The sequence below is a fragment of the Pseudorca crassidens genome, chromosome 3, assembly GCF_039906515.1.
Source record: "Pseudorca crassidens isolate mPseCra1 chromosome 3, mPseCra1.hap1, whole genome shotgun sequence".
Taxonomy (NCBI): Eukaryota; Metazoa; Chordata; class Mammalia; order Artiodactyla; family Delphinidae; genus Pseudorca; species Pseudorca crassidens.
In genome coordinates, this window is record NC_090298.1 from 12,158,961 (window position 1) to 12,182,506 (window position 23,546).

The window sequence follows — 23,546 nt, forward strand, 5'->3', positions numbered from 1 at the left end:
TTTTGGAAACTAACCAGAGGAAAAGACGTTCATGTCCTTACCCAAAAACTTCCTTATGGTTAGCAAGTTCAATGGCAAATACACAGATTCATTTCAGGAGGGAGGGGTGGAGAGGGGTAGGAAAAGAGGTGTGTTGGATTTTGACTTGACAAAGAAACCTAGGATATTTTTAAACACACATAACCCCAAAACACCTCAATATTTGATGAGGACATTTTCCTTCTGGTAAGAGTGCACCTGGTCCTGTGAGTCTCTCAATTGAGGTCTCAGCGCCCCACTCCTCACTCCTGACAGACACTGCACCCTCCGTCTGCCACACCTCCTGGACCTCTCCTTGGTTTTACAGGGGAGGCTTCCAGGCTTCATGAAGTGGCACTGCCTGTCTCCTGTGTGAGGTTCCATCCCACATTTTTTAAAACCTCTACCGCAGTATGAAGTGGAACCATATGAAAACACTACTCTTTTCAGTAGAACAACTATTTAATTTGGCTCAACTTGCATTTAGGATGGCCTGCATCATAGTTAATTGCAAATAGAGCTCAGATGTTAGCTGGAATCATCCTGCCCCTGTCTGGATAACATTTAGTCAACTCCCCCATCCCACATCCTTTAAAAGACCTATAGCATCCCTCCCTGCCAATATCCCAATAGGTCCCAAAAGTTCTCAGTATTCCCTGGAGAGTAGTGAACGTTACACTGCCATTGGTCTAATGGGATCCATTTCTCTATCTCCCACACATGCCTGCCCTGGGCTGTCATCTATCACGGTTTTGTATCCACCACCATCTACCCCAGGTAATCACTAACACAGGTTTACTGTAGGTGGCACAAATTTTATTGAAGCTAAATCCTGAAAATGCCAAACTGATTCTTAAAGGCCCTTTTGCTCACTGGCTGGACCACAGAACCCAACCCACTCTCTCTAGATATGTCAATTCGTCTCTCCTTCTCCCTCCTCTTCAAGACTTCCTCCCATCCCTACCCACCATCACCCCCCCATCTTCCCCCAGCACACAGCTATCACTAACCACCCCCCCCCAAACACACACACACACACACACACACCACACACCACACTCTGGCTCCAAATTCCTTTCCTTCTAGGCTGCAGAGCAATACCAGAAGCACTTCATACTCTTCTCTTTGCAGTCCAACATCTGACATGACAGCGTAAAATCCTCCATTGCGGCCAACATTTCTTTGGAACCCCTAATGCACTCATCACTCCAAATTATAGGAATTTAAATCTAGTCACCACCACCTCTTCAGGGGGCAACAAAAACACCCACAAAATATTTTCAAGATTTGCAAGTAGTGGAATCAAGGCCCTCTAAGAGAAGTATTACACACTTACATATTGATTTGTTCACCATCAGATAATGTTTGAAGGAATAACATGTTTGTTCTTACCTTCTCCTTCAAACTCTCCTGTGCACTGACCAGGACACTCACGAAGCCTTCCAGGGAGCCCAGGAACTCCTGCTGAAGGCTGGAGGCTTCCGGAAGGCCCTCGAGCTCACCCCAGCCGTGGCTTGTGGCCCTGAGAGCAGGAATGAAGATGTCCGACAGCAGACGTCTCACACTGTTGAGCAAACCCCCGTCTGCAGTGTCAAGCATGTTGAAGCTCACCTCCTGCAAAACAATCGGGAAAACCTTCATGGTAAAAATTATCTTCAACTGCAACCTAGCTACTGAGTCATTTCTGATGGTGTTCATTAACCAAATATCCTATGGGAATAAATGAAGACCAACCAAATGAGAAAAGCAAAGGCTGTTTATTCAGAGCAAGAATTGATTCCTTGCAATAGCAAGGGAGTCGGCCACCATCACTTGCATTTCAGCAGAGACTCAAAAGCACGCAGAGGAGTGGGAAAGCTTCCTAGTGGAGAAAAGGGAGGCTCAGGTGGGCCCTGAGGGGAGGTTGTTGGCCTGGGGAAGCTGAAGGTGGGCTCACTAGAAGCAGGGCACCCTGTGTGATTGGTTAAGGGTGCACACTTGGCCTTCTCTGGTTGGCCCCAAGAAAGTATGTTGAAAGTACAGACAAAAATTGAGGCTGGAGGTGTGGTGGGGGCCGGCCGAGCTGACCACGCACAGACCCGGCGAGGCGGCACTGCGGCCCCGGGTCAGCCGGCGCCGGGGACATGCGCTGATTCGATCCCTCCGGAGAAGAAATGGGAAAAATAGAAAATGTAAACAAAGAACTATAAGTTATAAGAATAAAAACAAATGAGAACAGTAGAACTGAAAAATACAACAATCAAAAAACTTTGCTCAAGAGTAGAGTGGAGGGGGAAGGCGGAAGATGGCGGAAGAGTAAGACGCGGAGATCACCTTCCTCCCCACAGATACACCAGAAATACATCTACACGTGGAACAACTCCTACAGAACACCTACTGAAGGCTGGCAGAAGACCTCCGACCTCCCAAAAGGCAAGAAACTCCCCACGTACCTGGGTAGGGCAAAAGAAAAAAAGAAAAAACAGAGACAAAAGAATAGGGACGGCACCTGCACCAGTGGGAGGCAGCTGTGAAGGAGGAAAAGTTTCCACACACTAGGAAGCCCCTTCGCGGGCAGGGACTGCAGGAGGCGGAGGGGGGAGCTTCGAAGCCGCGGAGGAGTGCACAGCAACGGGTGCGGAGGGCAAAGCGGGAAGATTCCCGCACAGAGGATCGGTGCCGACCGGCACTCACCAGCCCGAGAGGCTTGTCTGCTCACCCTCCGGGGCGGGCGGGACTGGGAGCTGAGGCTCTGAGGCTCGGGTTTCGGTTTCGGACGGAGCGCAGGGAGAGGACTGGGGTTGGCGGCTTGAACATAGCCTGAAGGGGTTAGTACGCCACGGCTGGCCGGGAGGGAGTCCGGGGAAAAGTCTGCACCTGCCAAAGAGGCAGGAGACTTTTTCTTCCCTCTTTGTTTCCTGGGGCGTGAGGAGAGGGGTTTAAGAATGCTGCTTAAAGGAACTCCAAAGACGGGCGCGAGCCGCGGCTAAAAGCGCGAACCCCAGAGACGGGCGCGAGCCGCGGCTGAGGGCGCGGACCCCAGAGACGGGCGCGAGCCGCGGCTGATCCAGAGACGGGCGCAAGCCGCGACTAAAAGCGCGGACCCCAGAGGCGGGCGGGAGACGTTAAGGCTGCTGCTGCCGCCTCCAAGGGGCCTGTGTGCGAGCACAGGTCACTCTCCACACTCCTCTTCCGCGGAGCCTGTGCAGCCCGCCACTGCCAGGTTCCCGGGATCCAGGGACAACTTCCCCGGGGGAACGCACAGCGCGCCTCAGGCTGGTGCAAAGTTACGCCGGCCTTTGCCACCGCAGGCCCGCCCCGCACTCCGTGCCCCTCCCTCCCCGCCGGCCTGAGTGCGCCAGAGCCCCCGAATCAGCGGCTCTTTTAACCCCATCCTGTCTGAGCAAAAAACAGACGCCCTCCAGCGACCTACACGCAGTGGCAGGGCCAAATCCAAAGCTGAGCCCCGGTGAGCTGTGAGAACAAAGAAGAGAAAGGGAAATCTCTCCCAGCAGCCTCAGAAGCAGCGGATTAAAGCTCCACAATCAACTTGATATACCCTGCATCTGTGGAATACCTGAATAGACAACCAATCATCCCAAATTAAGGAAGTGGACTTTAGGAGCAAGATCTATGATTCTTTCCCTTTTCCTCTTTTTGTGAATGTGTATGTGTATGCTTCTGTGTGAGATCTTGTCTGTATAGTCTTGCTTCCACCATTTGTCCTAGGGTTCTATCCGTCCGTGGTATTTTTTAAAATTTTTTTTTCTTAATAATTAATTTTAATAACGTTATTATACTTTACCTTCGTTCTTTCTTTCTTTCTTTCTTTCCTTCCTTCCTTCCCTCCTTTAGACAACGAATCATCCCAAATTGAGGAGGTGGTCTCTGACAGCAAGATTTATGATTTTTCCCCATTTACCTCTTTTAGTGAGGGTGTATGTGTATGCTTCTGTGTAAGATTTTGTCTGTATAGCTTTGCTTCCAACATTTGTCCTAAGGTTCTATCCGTCCCTTTTTTTTTTTTCTAAATAAGAATTTTTTAATTCAATAACTTTATTATACTTTATTTTATATTTACTGTATCTTCTTTCTTTCTGTCCTTTTTCCTTCTTTCCCTCCTTCCTTCCTTCCTCCCCCCTCCCTCCCTCCTTTCTTTCCTTCTTGCCTTCTTTTCTTCTTTGCTTCTTTCTTTCTTTCTTCCTTCCTACCCTCCTTTCCTTCTTTCTTTCCTCATACTTCTACTAATTCCCTCTACTTTTTCTCCCTTTTATCCTGAGCCATGTGGATGAAAAGCTCTTGGTGCTCCAGCCAGGAGGCAGGGCTCTGCCTCTGAGGTAGGAGAGCCAACTTCAGGACACTGGTCAACAAGAGACCTCCCAGCTCCACATAATATCAAACGGCAAAAATCTCCCAGAGACCTCCATCTTAACACCAGCACCCAGCTTCACTCAACGACCAGCAAGCCACAGTGCTGGAAAACCTATGCCAAACAACTAGCAAAACAGGAACACAACCCCACCCATTAGCAGAGAGGCTGCCTAAAATCATAATAAGGCCACAGACACCCCAAAACACACCACCAGACGTGAACCTGCCCACTAGAGAGACAAGATCCAGCCTCATCCACCACAACACAGGCACTAGTCCCCTCCACCAGGAAGCCTACACAACCCACTGAACCAACCTTAGCCACTGGAGACAGACATCAAAAACAGGAGGAACTACGAACCTGCAGCCTGCAAAAAGGAGACCCCAAACACAGTAAGATAAGCAAAATGAGAAGACAGAAAAACACACAGCAGATAAAGGAGCAAGATAAAAATGCACCAGACCTAACAAATGAAGAGGAAATAGGCAGTCTACCTGAAAAAGAATTCAGAATAATGATAGTAAGGTTGATCCGAAATCTTGGAGATAGAATGGACAATAGAATGGACAAAATGCAAGAATCAGTTAACAAGGACCTAGAAGAACTAAAGATGAAACAAGCAACGATGAACAACACAATAAATGAAATTAAAAGTACTCTAGATGGGATCAATAGCAGAATAACTGAGGCAGAAGAACGCATAAGTGACCTGGAAGATAAAATAGTGGAAATAACTACTGCAGAGCAGAATAAAGAAAAAAGAATGAAAAGAACTGAGGACAGTCTCAGAGACCTCTGGGACAACATTAAACGCACCAACATTCGAATTATAGGGGTTCCAGAAGAAGAGGAGAAAAAGAAAGGGACTGAGAAAATATTTGAAGAGATTATAGTTGAAAACTTCCCTAATATGGGAAAGGAAATAGTTAATCAAGTCCAGGAAGCACAGAGAGTCCCATACAGGATAAATACAAGGAGAAATACGCCAAGGCACATATTAATCAAACTTTCAAAAATTAAATACAAAGAAAGCATATTAAAAGCAGCAAGGGAAAAACAACAAATAACACATAAGGGAATCCCCATAAGGTTAACAGCTGATCTCTCAGCAGAAACCCTACAAGCCAGAAGGGAGTGGCAGGACATACTGAAAGTGATGAAGGAGAAAAACCTGCAGCCAAGACTACTCTACCCAGCAAGGATCTCATTCAGATTTGATGGAGAAATTAAAACCTTTACAGACAAGCAAAAGCTGAGAGAGTTCAGCACCACCAAACCAGCTTTACAACAAATGCTAAAGGATCTTCTCTAGGCAAGAAACACAAGAGAAGGAAAAGACCTATAATAACGAACCCAAAACAATTTAGAAAATGGGAATAGGAACATACATATCGATAATTACCTTAAATGTAAATGGACTAAATGTTCCCACCAAAAGACACAGATTAGCTGAATGGATACAAAATCAAGACCCTTATATATGCTGTCTACAAGAGACCCACTTCAGACCTAGAGACACATACAGACTGAAAGTAAGGGGATGGAAAAAGATATTCCATGCAAATGGAAACCAAAAGAAAGCTGGAGTAGCAATTCTCATATCAGACAAAATAGACTTTAAAATAAGGACTATAAAAAGAGACAAAGAAGGACACTACATAATGATCAAGGGATCGATCCAAGAAGAAGATATAACAATTGTAAATATTTATGCACCCAACATAGGAGCACCTCAATACATAAGGCAAATACTAACAGCCATAAAAGGGGAAATCGACAGTAACACATTCATAGTAGGGGACTTAAACATCCCACTTTCACCCATGGACAGATCATCCAAAATGAAAATAAATAAGGAAACACAAGCTTTAAATGATACATTAAACAAGATGGACTTAATTGATATTTATAGGACACTCCATCCAAAAACAACAGAATACACATTTTTCTCAAGTGCTCATGGAACATTCTCCAGGATAGATCATATCTTAGGTCACAAATCAAGCCTTGGTAAATTTAAGAAAATTGAAATTGTATCAAGTATCTTTTCTGACCACAACGCCATGAGACTAGATACCAATTACAGGAAAAGGTCTGTAAAAAATACAAACACATGGAGGCTAAACAATACACTACTTAATAACGAAGTGATCACTGAAGAAATCAAAGAGGAAATCAAAAAATACCTAGAAACAAATGACAATGGAGACACAACGACCCAAAACCTGTGGGATGCAGCAAAAGCAGTTCTAAGTGGGAAGTTTATGGCAATACAAGCCCACCTTAAGAAGCAGGAAACATCTCGAATAAACAACCTAACCTTGCACCTCAAGCAATTAGAGAAAGAAGAACAAAAAAACCCCAAAGCTAGCAGAAGGAAAGAAATCATAAAAATCAGATCAGAAATAAATGAAAAAGAAATGAAGGAAACAATAGCAAAGATCAATAAAACTAAAAGCTGGTTCTTTGAGAAGATAAACAAAATAGATAAACCACTAGCCAGACTCATCAAGAAAAAAAGGGAGAAGACTCAAATCAATAGAATTAGAAATGAAAAAGGAGAGGTAACAACTGACACTGCAGAAATAAAAGAGATCATGAGAGATTACTACAAGCAACTCTATGCCAATAAAATGGACAATCTGGAAGGAATGGACAAATTCTTAGAAATGCACAACCTGCCAAGACTGAATCAGGAAGAAATAGAAAATATGAACAGACCAATCACAAGCACTGAAATTGAAACTGTGATTAAAAATCTTCCAACAAAGAAAAGTCCAGGACCAGATGGCTTCACAGGCGAATTCTATCAAACATTTAGAGAAGAGCTAACACCTATCCTTCTCAAACTCTTCCAAAATATAGCAGAGGGAGGAACACTCCCAAACTCCTTCTACGAGGCCACCATCACCTTGATACCAAAACCAGACAAGGATGTCACAAAGAAAGGAAACTACAGGCCAATATCACTGATGAACATAGATGCAAAAATCCTCAACAAAATACTAGCAAACAGAATCCAACAGCACATTAAAAGGATCATACACCATGATCAAGTGGGGTTTATTCCAGGAATGCAAGGATTCTTCAGTATACGCAAATCTATCAATGTGATAAACCATATTAACAAATTGAAGGAGAAAAACCATATGATCATCTCAATAGATGCAGAGAAAGCTTTTGACAAAATTCAACACCCATTTATGATAAAAACCCTGCAGAAAGTAGGCATAGAGGGAACTTTCCTCAACATAATAAAGGCCATATATGACAAGCCCACAGCAAACATCATCCTCAATGGTGAAAAACTGAAAGCATTTCCACTAAGATCAGGAACAAGACAAGGTTGCCCACTCTCACCACTCTTATTCAACATAGTTTTGGAAGTTTTAGCCACAGCAATCAGAGAAGAAAAGGAAATAAAAGGAATCCAAATCGGAAAAGAAGAAGTAAAGCTGTCACCGTTTGCAGATGACATGATCCTATACATAGAGAACCCTAAAGATGCTACCAGAAGACTACTAGAGCTAATCAATGAATTTGGTAAAGTGGCAGGATACAAAATTAATGCACAGAAATCTCTGGCATTCCTATATACTAATGATGAAAAATCTGAAAGTGAAATCAAGAAAACACTCCCATTTACCATTTCAACAAAAAGAATAAAATATCTAGGAATAAACCTACCTAAGGAGACAAAAGACCTGTATGCAGAAAATTATAAGACACTGATGAAAGAAATTAAAGATGATACAAATAGATGGAGAGATATACCATGTTTTTGGATTGGAAGAATCAACATTGTGAAAATGACTCTACTACCCAAAGCAATCTATAGATTCAATGCAATCCCTATCAAACTACCACTGGCATTTTTCACAGAACTAGAACAAAAAATTTTGCAATTTGTATGGAAACACAAAAGACCCCGAATAGCCAAAGCAATCTTGAGAACGAAAGAAGGAACTGGAGGAATCAGGCTCCCTGACTTCAGACTATACTACAAAGCTACAGTTATCAAGACGGTATGGTACTGGCACAAAAACAGAAAGATAGATCAATGGAACAGGATAGAAAGCCCAGAGATAAACCCATGCACATATGGACACCTTATCTTTGATAAAGGTGGCAGTAATGTACAGTGGAGAAAGGACAGCCTCTTCAATAAGTGGTGCTGGGAAAACTGGACAGCTGCATGTAAAAGTATGAGATTAGATCACTCCCTAACACCATACACAAAAATAAGCTCAAAATGGATTACAGACCTAAAGGTAAGGCCAGAAACTATCAAACTCTTAGAGGAAAACATAGGCAGAACACTCTATGACATAAATCACAGCAAGATCCTTTCTGACCCACCTCCTAGAGTAATGGAAATAAAAACAAAAATAAACAAATGGGACCTAATGAAACTTCAAAGCTTTTGCACAGCAAAGGAAACCATAAACAAGATCAAAAGACAACCCTCAGAATGGGAGAAAATATTTGTAAATGAAGCAACCGACAAAGGATTAATCTCCAAAATTTACAAGCAGCTCATGCAGCTCAATAACAAGAAAACAAACAACCCAATCCAAAAATGGGCAGAAGACCTAAATAGACATTTCTCCAAAGAAGATATACAGACTGCCAACAAACACATGAAAGAATGCTCAACATCATTAATCATTAGAGAAATGCAAATCAAAACTACAATGAGATATCATCTCACACCAGTCAAAATGGCCATCATCAAAAAATCTAGAAACAATAAATGCTGGAGAGGGTGTGGAGAAAAGGGAACACTCTTACACTGTTGGTGGGAATGTGAATTGGTTCAGCCACTATGGAGAACAGTATGGAGGTTCCTTAAAAAACTACAAATAGAACTACCATATGACCCAGCAATCCCACTACTGGGCATATACCCTGAGAAAACCAAAATTCAAAAATAGTCATGTACCAAAATGTTCACTGCAGCTCTATTTACAATAGCCTGGAGATGGAAACAACCTAAGTGCCCATCATCGGATGAATGGATAAAGAAGATGTGGCACATATATACAATGGAATATTACTCAGCCATAAAAAGAAACGAAATTGAGCTATTTGTAATGAGGTGGATAGACCTAGAGTCTGTCATACAGAGTGAAGTAAGTCAGAAAGAAAAAGACAAATACCGTATGCTAACACATATATATGGAATTTAAGAAAAAAAATGTCATGAAGAACCTAGGGGTAAAGCAGGAATAAAGACGCAGACCTCCTAGAGAACGGACTTGAGGTTATGGGGAGGGGGAAGGGTGAGCTGTGACAGGGCGAGAGAGAGTCATGGGCATATACACACTAACAAACGTAGTAAGGTAGATAGCTAGTGGGAAGCAGCCGCATGGCACAGGGATATTGGCTCGGTGCTTTGTGACAGCCTGGAGGGGTGGGATAGGGAGGATGGGAGGGAGGGAGACGCAAGAGGGAAGACATATGGGAACATATGTTTATGTATGACTGATTCACTTTGTTATAAAGCAGAAACTAACACACCATTGTAAAGCAATTATACCCCAATAAAGATGTTAAAAAAAAAAAAAATTGAGGCTGGCAGTCATGAATCAAGTCCTGGCCATTTCGACCAATTGTTAGAGGAGTTATTAATTCATTTCCTAGCTGGCTTCCTACCAGGTTGACACAGCGGTCTGGCTACCTGTGTTGTTTATTGCAGGTAAGGGAGGTTGATTTCCTGAGCAGATTGCTGCGGGCTGTCGGTCAAAGTCTTTTGGTAGATGGTCTGTTTGTATATTGTCTCTTGATCCAGTAAATTATTATTTTGACACCTAGTTAAGACATAAGCTTTATACTCTTCTAAATTTCAATCATCAAATAAAAGCATGGGGTGACCTCCCTGATGGTCCAGTGGTTAAGACTCTGCGCTCCCAATGCAGGGATCCTAGGTTCGATCCCTGGTCAGGGAATTAGATCCCACATCCATGCTGCAACTAAAGATCCCGCATGCCACGACTAAGACCCAGCACAGCCAAATAAATAAATTTTTTAAAAAAAAGCATAGGGACTTCCCTGGTGGCACAGTGGTTAAGAATCCGCCTGCCAATGCAGGGGACACGGGTTCAATCCCTGGTCCAGGAAGATCTCACATGCCGCGGAGCAACTAAGCCCGTGCACCACAACTATTGAGCCCATGAGCCACAACTACTGAAGCCCACACGCCTAGAGCCTGTGCAGCACAACGAAGAGTAGCCCCCGCTCACTGCAACTGGAGAAAGCCCGTGCCCAGCAACGAAGACCCGACGCACCAAAATAAATAAATAAATAAATAAATAATTTTTTAAAAAGATTTTAAAATAAATAAAAATAAAAGCAGAAATAAGTAGAATACCAGATGTTTACCAGTTTATTTGCTCCAAGCAGCTAATGCACCCATTGAAGGAAGGGGAGACTTGTACAGATGCATTTTATTTTGCAAAAAAAAAATAAAGTTATACAGAAGACCCTTGAGTAATGCTGGGGTTACGGGCTCCCACCCTACAAGCAGTTGGAAAATCTGGGTGTAACGTATAGCCAGCCCTCCATATCCGCAGTTTCTTATCCCTGGTTTCGCATCCTCAGATTCAGCCGTGGACCATATAGTACGGTAGTATTTACTACTGAAAAAAATCCATGTATAAATGGACCCACACAATTCAAACCTGTGCTGTTCAAGGGTGTATCCGCTGTAATAAATCTTATTTTAAATGTAAGAAATATGCCATTAAGTAAATGATGTAGAGGAATTGTTTTTAAAAGGAAAGACCTCACTGTTTCACACACACTCACAGATATAATGTTATATCAATTTTTGTTAATAAATTGAATATTAAGTCCTCTTACTCAACAGATTTTAAGGAACTGTCCTCTTAATTGCTCGCTTTTAGTGCTTCTAAAATATTTCTTTGAAAGTAGTTTTAAATACTTAATATGATGGTTGTTTCCATGGGAAGGGATATTTTGGTAGAATTTATGTGATTTTTGGTAATTTGGGATAAAGGATTGCTGTTGCCTCTTACCTGATGAATGTTCTCAGGGGTGATGGGTCTGGAAGGGTTGGTCCTGATGAAGAACACACAAACCCCAGTAAGAGCAACATCTTTTCCCTCCGTCACGAACACCTTAGGTTTTTTAATCTTTCCAGAAATACGATTTATTCCTCCTGGAGAGCCAAGTTGCCCTACAAATGCAAAAGAATTTTAGTTTTACGAATACTATTTCCATGTGGTCGCCTCTTAGAATGAAGTTTCCTTGTTAAAATATTGATATGTTGACTCAGCCACGTGCCCTAGAAGTTCCACCTCTTGGACAACCTCGAGCCTGAGGCCTAAAGGGATCCTAAAAGGATCTTCTTTATCATGGTGATCATTTTACGATGGACAAAAATATCGAATCCCTGCACTGTACACCTGAAACTAATCTAATATTGTAAGTCAATTATATGTCAATAAAATAAATAAAAAAGTAAATAAAAGGGTCTGCTCGACTGCAGACCACAGTTCATTTCAAAACTGTTGCCCCAGGCAAAAACCGGAATGGGAGAAACCGGAGTAAGACAGTTTGGTCCAGAGCAGCTTCTTGCTGGAGCTACAAAAGTCATCATTCATGGGAGAAAGGGTGAGGAAGGAGACAGCATCTATTGGCGTGTGTCCTGTGTGAGGCCCTCTGCTTGGCACCGTGTCTACATTATTAAAACTCCCTACAACCCTGAGAGCAGCGGTGACCCGCGCCAAGTCACACACCAACAGAGCCGACATGAAAAACCTGTTCTGACTACAGAACTCCAGAACCTCTACCTCCTGCTGTCCTGGTCCAGCTGGCCCTGCAGTATCGCTAGAGTCAGAAGGCTGCTGTAGCGGTAGGACGGCATAGGGATGGGTGACGTGGGCTCTGCAGTCAGTCTCCCGGGGTTTCCATCTCGGGCTGAGCTTCCGAGCCACATGACCTGGAGCAAGTTACTTAATCTTTCTGTGCCTCAGTCTTCCCATCTGATCAAGGCCCAGAGAACGCCAGGCCAGTCAGCTCACGACAGATGTCAGTCAAGTAAAACCTTGGCCGCTACCTCTTAGCTGTAATCTCTGCCCTGCTTCAAGCCTGACTCAGTCAGAAACTATGATTAACATGATTGGGCAAGGGGTGGAAGGAGAAGTTGAGGGAGAAAAGGAGACCCACGGGCTCCTCCACCACTGCAAACACTGACCTTCAGAGGGCCCTGCTGCAAGGGTGTTGGGGGATGGAAGGAAGGGGGAGGGCCAAGAGTAGAGAAGATTTAACTTTAGATCGACTAGTTTTGATCAACTGGATATTTTTAGCTTCTGAATTGAGACTGTGTTTGTAATTGGAAACAACCACGGGCACTTTTCTTATCTAAGAATATCTAGAAAACTTCATGGGGTTGTCTGGATTTCAATTCAAGGTCAGAAAAAAAGGTACTCCTACCGAAAAGGTTTAAAGGGAGAGTGGGAAACAAGAACAAGCTTGCATTTGCGTTTACGTCCATGAATCTTTCTTACTCAATGTAAGACTGACACACAAAGGCCAGCTTCACCCAGTGTCGTTCACGGGTGAACTTATTCACCTGAGCTTATGTTTTGCAATCTGGGATATGATTTAAAATTTTTGTCTTCTGATTTTTTCACTCAAAATGTAGTGCCCTTTCTGACCACAAAACATAAAACAGATAATTTGGGAAAAAATGCCAGGCATTTATGTGTGCATAATTTCCTCAGTTTTTAAACAAAAACCATGGTCACACTGTATGTCAAGAGCGATAACTATTTTCCTTTTCTTCCAAGAGGTCATAAAGGGATTGACCCTATATATGATTTTAATATCATCATAATGTATTTGTTTATGTCCCTAGTTTGGCTTTAAAAGTGCATTAATTCACATAAAAGTAGAATGGGACATGCCAGTTGAACCCACATGAAGATCTGCAAGTTTTTCTTAAGTGAAAATGGCTAAACTTGTCATTCAATATTATTCCTTTGAATCACAGTCAGCAGAAAATGAACATGATATGATATTTAACTAAAAAACTACTGTTACTGGCAACAATTCCTATGCTAAAAAGAAATAGAAAGGAAGCAGATGCCCAGAAGAAGTTCTAGAACATAACTGCACAGAATGCACTAACACGTAAGGAAGGGAAGTCTCAAAATGTAGATCATTTTATTATTCTCCAGTTGCTAGCACAGCCTGAAAAGGAAAACAAAATATCCCAAATAAAGTTAGAACAACCAGGCTACATACCCACTACCATTTGTCCTTTGCTTGGGGTGAAAACAGAACCTGTTCCATTGGGCTTCACCCACCACACCTCACCACTCCCCACTCGTCCCACCCGCCAAGGTAAAAGTGGTCAGTGCTCCCAGTGGCCTCCTGCTTCATGCCATACTTGGATCAATCTAACAACACATTTCTGGGTTATGTCACATCAAATTCAAATACCTGTTTCCGCTACCTCCACATCCTGATAGTAAAACATGAGGTGACGAAGACCTCCACCAGCAAAAAGCTGATCGATTCTTTCAATCTGGGAAAAAGGAAAGGCAAAGTAATGACTGAATCAGAAACCACGTTTAAATCAGCAGTTACTATCATCTTTCTTAGCTGCATAGGACTTCAGCAAACCATATAGAAAGGATCATATCTTTTTAACATAAAACCATGAAAGACTAAATATCTTACCACAGTAAAGACTAAATTCACAGAAGTGCGTTGATTAATCATAAAAATATTTGTGGCATACACACATTTGAAAAAGACTGTCTCTCCATATTGGCTGATTTCCTAAAGTGCTGAGCTGTTAAAGGCAGATATAAACAGAGATGAGTGTCGGGCTTCCCTGGTGGCGCAGTGGTTGGGAGTCCGCCTGCCGATGCAGGGGATACGGGTTCGTGCTCCGGTCCGGGAAGATCCCACATGCCGCGGAGTGGCTGGGCCCGTGAGCCATGGCCGCTGAGCCTGCGCGTCCGGAGCCTGTGCTCCGCAACGGAAGAGGCCACAACAGTGAGAGGCCCGGGTACCGCAAAAAAAAAAAACAAAAAAAACCCTCCCTCCCCGCCCTCTCCCCACCCTCTGGCTCAGTAAGCCTGATACAGGATGTTGTCTTTAAGCCTCCCGGGTCCTGACATTTCTGGGTCCTGAATACGGCATAGAGTGTGACTTGGGATTCCTACAGTTCAGAGCTTTTATTCAGTTATTCCATCTGCATTATCCCAAATCCAATTGTCTCTCCATGCCTGAATCAGCCGTGTGAACTTGTCTCCTTCTATGCCTCCTGTGGGGGGAATAATTTTATCTACTTCCTGGTATTACGAAGATTAAATGGGATAATAGATAAAAATCAGCACAGAGACTGACATATGGTAAATATTCAATAAATGTTAGCTATGAGGAGGAGAAAAAGGAAAAGGACATTTCCTCAACTCTTAATTGATTCATTCTGTAGTTTAACTATTTTAGTGTTATCCACCCTGAATTGGTCCACTGACCCCAATTAACCCTACCCAAGTGGCACTGCAGGAAGGGATAAAGCCAGTAGAGGGCTACAGCCGGCTCGTACAGGCTTGGGACAGCCAACTGACCACAACTCCTCCCAACTCGGTGTTTAGTAACATCATGTTGGTCGTTTGGAATCAGCCATGGTGGGAATATTTACTCCACAGAATCAGGAAACGCTCAGACTAGTGCCTTCCTTTCCCCTTGCCCAAAGCTGGTTGTCAAACCTTTACAAGCCTATCACTAAAAAGTATTATCAACAATGTGACATCCCTGTCAACAAAAAAGGCTTCCTTCCTTTCTTCTCTTTATTTCTTTTTTAATGCCTAAAAAGTTTTTAAAAAAAAAAACTTCAGGAAACATCACAGCTCCTGGAATGCCTTCCTCCCTGCCCAGGAAACTGTATCTTCCCGTATTTTGGTCTCCCCACCAACTAAATCACGCCCCAGGCTTTGAAGGGATATCAGGGCAGAAGATGGAAGTCAGGTCAGGAACAAAAGAAACCAGTTCAGCTGCCGAATCAAAGCCAAAGCCAGAAAAGTATGGCGCATTTAATCTCCCAGGCTAGAACAGGATAAACTCAAAAAAAAAAAGAAAAAAAAAACAAAAACAAGATAAATCAGCAGCTGAGACGAGATTCTGTTCTCTAACCTCAGGTTCCAAAATGGTGCCTGAGCCCAGCTTCACTGGATGTAGAGAGACACAGACAACACTGTGAGAATGTCAATTCTAAATACCCCACTCAACATGGAGAGCTGGAGAGCCCAAGCTCCTTCTGCCACCACCCATACCAAGCCAGAATAGGGTCCTAAGCATGTTGAAACAGACACCCTTCCCTAAGGCCCAGCACAGACCCTGCCACAGGACAACGCCAGCTGTGCCCTCCATAATCAAGTCAGTGAGAACTCAAATGCATCGCACCTGATTCCCCTCTAGAATGGCATCCTCCACTTCGGTTTTGTTGAGGTCCACACAGGAAGCTACAATCGCAAATAAGTAGTCATGTCTCCCATCCAGACGAGCCCGCTTGGCTTCCTTCTCTTCCTTCAATCTTTGCTACAAGAAGGGAAGAAAAATGTTATGTGGCAACTGCTGTTCTCAAATGGATTCATTCTGTAATCATTTCATACTACTGGTGCTTTTTCAAGTCTTGGGTATTCAGATAACAGCTTAATGGTACCAGTTTTTAGGTACTATCTTCTGTTTTTAGAAATAATGTTATTTCTATTATGAAAATAAGATGTGCTCATTGTTTTGAAATTACATAACACAGATAAGCCAAAAGTAGAAATAAAAATCATCTGCCAGCCAGACAGTATTACCGTTAACATTTTGTTCCAAATCTTTACAGACTTAATTTTACCCATATATAAGCATTCAACAGACACACACCAAAATCAAAAAGATCTCCACTTTTGTAAACATTTCCTAGGCTGCTAAAGTAATACTTATTCTTGTACACTATCTCCTAAGTTTCTTGTTTGTCTACAGGTTCATATCTGGTTTTGAAATTAATTTCTGAATACCAGTGCTTAATTTTTACCTGTTGACTGTTAATTACAATAACAAAGCAAGTTCACTGTAACCAACATTGGCCATTTGAAGCATATCTTTCCATATGTGCTCTGTTCATACAAACATGCAAACATATATACACATTTCTATTTATATATAGTATAAAATTTTTTCATGCATTTTTCCCTTAATAATACATCACAGACTTCTTTTTAGTTTAGTACAGACCACTCCAACTCCTGTAATAGCTGCAAAATATTCAACAATATGGACGTACCATAATCAACCATTTTACCATTGGCGGATATTCAACTTCTAGTTCATTTTTTGAATTAAGGGCATTATCTTTAATGCTAGCCAGTAGCTCCTGCTAGGTAGCCCCTCTGGATCCTTTCTTGTATTCAACAGTTACTGAACCTCAAATATGTACAAGCACTCTAGAGGTAAACACTACCCAGTGACCTCAAAAAAACTCATAGCCTGGTTGGCAGAATGTAAGCAGAAAATGTAAATGTGAGAGGATGGCATTATGGTTGCTACAGGGGCATCAGATTTATGCAGGGGCATTAATGGGTCTTCAGAGAAGGAGCTGAAGGGAGGATTCCCCCTCTAGCCCAGGGCTGAAGAGGGGTGGAGGTACAGGAAAAGTTTCAGGAAGAGGTGGCTTGAGCTCGAGTTGAAGGAGAGTTGGCCACACTCCCTGGGATAGAGGCATTTCTGCACATGCAGAGGCCAAAAGACATAAGAAAGCTTAGCATGTCTGGAAACCACAAGGCAGCCAGGATGGCTGAACTGAAAATAACTAGAAAGGCATAATAGGAGGGACTTCCCTAGCGGTCCAGTGGTTAAGACTCTATGCTTCCACTGCAGGGGGCACAGGTTCAATCCCTGGTTGGGGAATTAAGATCCCACATGCCATGCAGCGAGGCCAAAAAAAAAAAAAAAAAGAAAAAGGCGTAATAGGAAATGAGAAAAAAAGTCAGACCATAAAATATCTTATGGGCCATGTTAGAAAGTATAAATATTATCTGAAGTTCATGGAGAGTCACTGATGAGTTTCAAATCAGGAAAGATGTTTAGCTGTCTGTGCTGCCTCAAAACATCAGTCATTCTGAAAGCAGTATAAAAAGTGGATTGGAGGGGGCTTCCCTGGTGGCGCAGTGGATCAGAATCTGCCTGCCAATGCAGGAGACACAGGTTCGAGCGCTGGTCCGGGAAGATCCCACATGTCACGGAGCAACTAAGCCCGTGCGCCACAACTACTGAGCCTGCACTCTAAAGCCCGCAAGCCACAACTACTGAGCTCACGCGCCGCAACTACTGAAGCCCACATGCCTAGAGCCCGTGCTCTGCAACAAGAGAAGCCACAGCAAGGAGAAGCCCACGCACCGCAACGAAGAGTAACCCCCGCTCGCCGCAACTAGAGAAAGCCCACGTGCAGCAACGAAGACCCAACACGGCCAAAAATAAATAAAATTAAATCTTAAAAAAAAAAAAAAAGTGGACTGGAGTGATGCAAGCCTGAAGACAGGAAGGCCAGGCAGGTGGATTGTGGCCGCATTTCCCAGAGCTTGGGAAATGTCTGTCCCAGACAGACCACTGGGAATGTGGATCTGGAGCCCAAGGTGAAATTGCATTGCAGAGACAGATACAGATACTGGTTCTCAATACAGCACAGTAGACAATATGGGCCAGATCGTTCCTGTAATTGTGTTTACAAGATGACTGCAGCACCCTCACAGCTCTTCTGCAATGTGGTTGTACCACTAACCTATCAAGAAATGGACTCTATATCCCCTCCTCTTGAATCTGGCTGGCCCTGTGACCAGTTTTCACCAAAAGGATGTGGGAAGAAGTGAGACTGTAAAACTTCCTAGGCTAGTCCTTAAGAGACTTTCAGCTTCTGCCTTTGCACTTGGGAATGCTCCCTCAGAACCCAGCCACCAAGCTATGAGAAGTCCAAACCCATGGAGAGACCACACGGAGAAAATCCAAGGCATTCTGGCTGACAGCCCAGAAGATCTCCTAGCTGATACCCCAGCATCAACTTTCCTTTTTTTTTTTTTTTAAACATCTTTATTGGAGTATAATTGCTTTACAATGGTATGTTAGTTTCAGCTTCACAACAAAATGAATCAGTTATATATATACATGTGTTCCCATATCTCTTCCCGCTTGCGTCTCCCTCCCTCCCACCCTCCCTATCCCACCCCTCCAGGCGGTCACAAAGTACTGAGCTGATCTCCCTGTGCTATGCGGCTGCTTCCCACTAGCTATCTACCTTACGTTTGGTAGTGTATATATGTCCATGCCTCTTTCTCTCTTTGTCACCGTTTACCCTTCCCCCTCCCCATAGCCTCAAGTCCATCCTCTAGTAAGTCTGTGTCTTTATTCCTGTTTCACCCCTAGGTTTTTCATGACATTTTTTTTTCTTAAATTCCATATATATGTGTTAGCATACGGTATTTGTCTCTCTCTTTCTGACTTACTTCACTCTGTATGACAGACTCTAGGTCTATCCACCTCATTACAAATAGCTCAATTTCGTTTCTTTTTATGGCTGAGTAATATTCCATTGTATATATGTGCCACATCTTCTTTATCCATTCATCCGATGATGGACACTTAGGTTGTTTCCATCTCTGGGCTATTGTAAATAGAGCTGCAATGAACATTTTGGTACATGACTCTTTTTGAATTATGGTTTTCTCAGGGTATATACCCAGTAGTGGGATTGCTGGGTCATATGGTAGTTCTATTTGTAGTTTTCTAAGGAACCTCCATACTGTTCTCCACAGTGGCTATATCAATTTACATTCCCACCAACAGTGTAAGAGGGTTCCCTTTTCTCCACACCCTCTCCAGCATTTATTGTTTCTAGATTTTTTGATGATGGCCATTCAGACTGGTGTGAGATGATATCTCATTGTAGTTTTGATTTGCATTTCTCTAATGATTAGTGATGTTGAGCATTCTTTCATGTGTTTGTTGGCACTCTGTATATCTTCTTTGGAGAAATGTCTATTTAGGTCTTCTGCCCATTTTTGGATTGGGTTGTTTGTTTTTTTTGTTATTAAGCTGCATGAGCTGCTTATAAATTTTGGAGATTAATCCTTTGTCAGTTGCTTCAAAGGCCAGAAACTATCAAACTCTTAGAGGAAAACATAGGCAGGACACCCTATGACATAAATCACAGCAAGGTCCTTTTTGACCCACCTCCTAGAGAAATGGAAATAAAAACAAAAGTAAACAAATGGGACCTAATGAAACTTAAAAGCTTTTGCCCAGCATCAACTTTCAAACTGCCTTGGACATTCCAACCTAGTCAAGCCAACAGATGACTGCAACCCAGCCAAGGCCACATGAAACAGAAGAACCATCCAGCTGAGCCCAGCCACCCACAGAATCAAGAGAGATAATAAATAGTTGTTAAGAGATAATAGATAATTGATAACAGACAGTTAAGCCATTAGCTCTCTTACGGTTTGTTATGCAGCAGTAGGTAACAGAGTAATCCTTGTTAGAATAATTCCATTGGTTGCACAGAAAACAAATGGATTCAGACTTGAGAAAAGAATGATTGGTAAAAGAGAAATCATTCACGGAATGAATATCTCCACTTTTTTTTTTTTTTTTTTTTTTTTTTGGCCTCACCACATGGCATGTGGGATCTTAGTTACCGGACTAGGGATCGAACCTGCACCGCCTGCATTGGAAGCATGGAGTCTTGACCACTGGACCGCCAGGGAAGTCCTATACATGAAACCTATATAATGTTATAAACCAATGTTACCTCAATAAAAATAAATTTTAAACAATAATAAAGGTACTGAATATAAACTATTCCTTCCAGAAACTTGACTATAAAGGAAAGAAATGTGGTTACTAGTAGAAAGAGGGGAAGTTAGAGTCAAAGGAGAATTTTTTAAGATACAAAAGACTTAAGAAAAAGTAAAGAGGAAAAAGTTGGGGATTTCCAAGTGATTGAAAGGCAATCGCTAGACATGTGTGATTTATGTTCTTTTTTCCAAAACTGAAGGGAGACAAATTAGTTGGGCTTGGGGGTGGGGATGCAGGGCAAGGTTAAGGTTTAAAAAAATAAACGATCTACCTACTTTTTTGCCATTTCCCTAAAAAGAGAACACACGGGTCTTGACACAAAGTATACATTCCATAAACATCAAAAAGAAGTAAATTTAAATCTCTTTTCAACCATGGCTAAAACCAGGTGAATGTCCTGTTCTTCGTTTTCCACACTCTCGTCAGGGAGGAATAAAGGCTTTTCTCAGAGTGATCTTTCTGGGTTTGTACTAAATGTCTTCAGCAGCTTGAAGACATGGTGGGCAACCAGGGGAGCCAGGGATCCAGCAACAAACCAACAAGATGGCAAATGCTGGGCAGCCAAAAAGACACTAAAAAGCTATAGAACCAGGGACTTCCTCGGTGGTCCAGTTGTTAAGACTCTGCGCTCCCAGTGCAGGGGCTCCGGGTTCAATCCCTGGTCAGGGAATTAGACCCCGTATGCCGCAACTAAGACCCGGCACAGCCAAACAGATAAATATTTAAAAAAAAAAACAAAAAACTAGAGAACTAGAAAAGTCAGGATGTAAACCAACTGAAGGCTTCCAAAGAATCCAGAAACTTCTATAACATTCTGCCATGGCAACACATTATTCTATGACCTGATTTTACAGGGCTCCAAAGGAAAAAACTACACATTCTAGTGGAGGAAAGGAGAGATTGGCCTCTAAAACAGAACACTAATTATTCTATTTTTATCTAAATATCACAGATGAAAAAACCTTCCAAAGCAATTTTACATATAAAAGCAAATTATCAAAAAAAAAAGCAAATTATCAGTGTGTTTTTAAAGAAAATGTTTTCAAAGCTATATTCAAAAGCACGTTAAGCATTGAGTATGTTCTTACATAAACTATTCTATCTCCTGATAAGTAATATGAAGTCAACCCCAGTGCCATGTACATGAAAGAGCACAATGTTTATCAATGTCAACTTTCATTGCCTTATACCGAGGTATGCGGGTACAATGAGGGACTTTTATTTTACGACCACAAAAAGTCAATAATGTCAAATAAATATTTGGTGATGGGATCAGCGCATTGTCACTCCCTAAACTTAAACTTGCAGCTTTCTGGCTGCCAGGGAACTGCAAGAACAAGCAGTCGGTTGACTAACTGGAGGTGGCTTGTCCTGTCGCCTTTGAAACATCTAGGACACTTGGAGAGGGAGGGCAGAGTGGGATGACAAAGGCGAGAGGCGAACCATGGAATTCTTTTTTTTTTTTTTTTAAGGATTACGTTAAAATTGTTTTGCGTTGCATGCACAAGCACCAACTGATGGGAGTGGGGAGGGTGGCCAGAAACCTATTCAATGTCCAAGGAAATCTAGAACGGTATTTAACACATTTCTGCAACTTGGTAACAAAGAATGTTACTACCACCTTGGGATAAAACAGGGACTAATGTGCTACCTCCCAAGAAACAAGTGGTGCTTTCAAGATAGGGCAACTTCATGTACACAAACGAGCCCTGGTGCCAGAGTGGGGTCCAGACCCAGGGCTGCCATTAATTGTAAGACTTTGCATCTGTCATTTAACCATTCCAGGCTTCAGGTTCTGCAACTCTAAAATCAAAGTGTTGGACTACGCAACAGCTAAGCTCTGTTTCTTCTCTAGCATTCGGGCTGCTTCCCATTGGTTCAAAAGTTAATACAGACAAGAGACTTGAGGGGGTTTTTTGGTTTTTTGTTTGTTGGCTTTGGTTCTTGGAATCTTTTGATTGGATCGGGAGGTGTCTGGGGTGAAACTTGAGATTTTAAAATGTGAATCCCAACGAAGACCCAATGCCACGTGCTGTCATAATAAAGCTCTGTGACTTTTTCTCATGACAAACCCATCCTTCCAATTTTTTTTAATATACTAACCTTTGCCTTTAACTCTGTAGAACCAAAGCCCAGGTCTACACGTTCATGTATGTAAACTGTGCATGAACCACACACATTTCATTTTGGCTCCAGGTTATAACCCCCAACTCCAACAGAGACCTTACCCTTGTCTGTAAAATGGGGATAAAAGTCCAAACTTGAAGGTATTTGCAAAGATTAAATGGGGTGTGGTTTGGGGATAATACTAAGGCAATCAGCGCATGAATTAAAACGGCATGACCGAGACTTTGACCCTGGACATCAAAATTCAGGCGACAAAACTTAATCATGATTTTTCAGTTGTACAAATGCTTAAACTCCCTCCACCATTAGAAAGCCCAGTCCTGTTGGCGGCATTGTTTCAGATCCAGGCCCACCCCACTCATGTCTCTGGCAACGAGAAATGGACGGAGGATGGAGCTGTCGGGTCTGAGAAACCCTCTGTTGGCTGAGCAAGGACACCCTTGTCCCCAACCCTCCTGAAGATGTCAGGGTACATTTTGCTCTCTTTGCCCCGGATGCATTGCTAGCTTTGGATCAGCAAGTCATCATTTGCTTCCTGTGCTTAGGTATAATTGTCACAAAAGCCCTATGAACCAGACATGATTATTTCCACACAAGGAAATCAAGACTACGGACCACTCACAACTTTCCCAAGAGCACACTGCTAAGTAAGTGGCGGGGCTGGGCTTCAAGCCCTGGCGTGTCTGCAGGGCCAGGCCAAGACATGGGGTGTCCCGGGCAACTGAGAATTTTGCATCCATCCAAACTGACATTCTCTAAATTTCCACTCAAGGGTTATCTAGAGCACTCTTGGGAGGAGACCCCATATACACTGCATGGGTTATAGAAGGATTTGTGGGTGGAGACTGGCGTTAACTGACACCATTTTCTGAATTACACCGGTAATATTTTAGTGCCAGGATGGACTGGTGCCCAGCCGGCTTCCAGCTGGCGTGCTCTGTGTCCAGCTCCCCTACCACACGACTGTGTCTCAGCAAATGGTAACTCCCTACCCCATCCTCGTCTCCTGAAGTGCCTAGGACTCAGGCTCCCTGCCTGGGTGGGCAGCCAGTGGGCTGGGCTCCCTGCTTCGCCCAACCCATTACTGGACAATTTCACTTTTATCTATATCGTACTGTTCACACCACGCCTTCATAGGATGCTTTTGCACAGAAGAGTGTGAGGCAAGGGGTAG

At 42.8% G+C, this 23,546-nt stretch overlaps 1 protein-coding gene across 3 annotated transcripts in view; it reads right to left on the bottom strand.

Moving 5' to 3' along the window:
- DNAH5 (dynein axonemal heavy chain 5) overlaps positions 1-23,546 on the bottom strand; it is a 273,570-nt gene that overhangs the window by 194,263 nt on the left and 55,761 nt on the right. For 2 of the 3 annotated variants that reach the window (XM_067730386.1, XM_067730387.1), the window contains exons 2-5: positions 15,812-15,946; positions 13,838-13,922; positions 11,407-11,567; positions 1,411-1,632 (exon numbers count right to left, since the gene is read on the bottom strand). In XM_067730386.1, the coding sequence (XP_067586487.1) occupies positions 1,411-1,632; positions 11,407-11,567; positions 13,838-13,922; positions 15,812-15,946 (603 nt within the window). Of the gene's footprint in view, positions 1-1,410; positions 1,633-11,406; positions 11,568-13,837; positions 13,923-14,142; positions 14,435-15,811; positions 15,947-23,546 lie in introns of those variants that run through there. The other variant, XM_067730385.1, reaches the window with a different exon arrangement.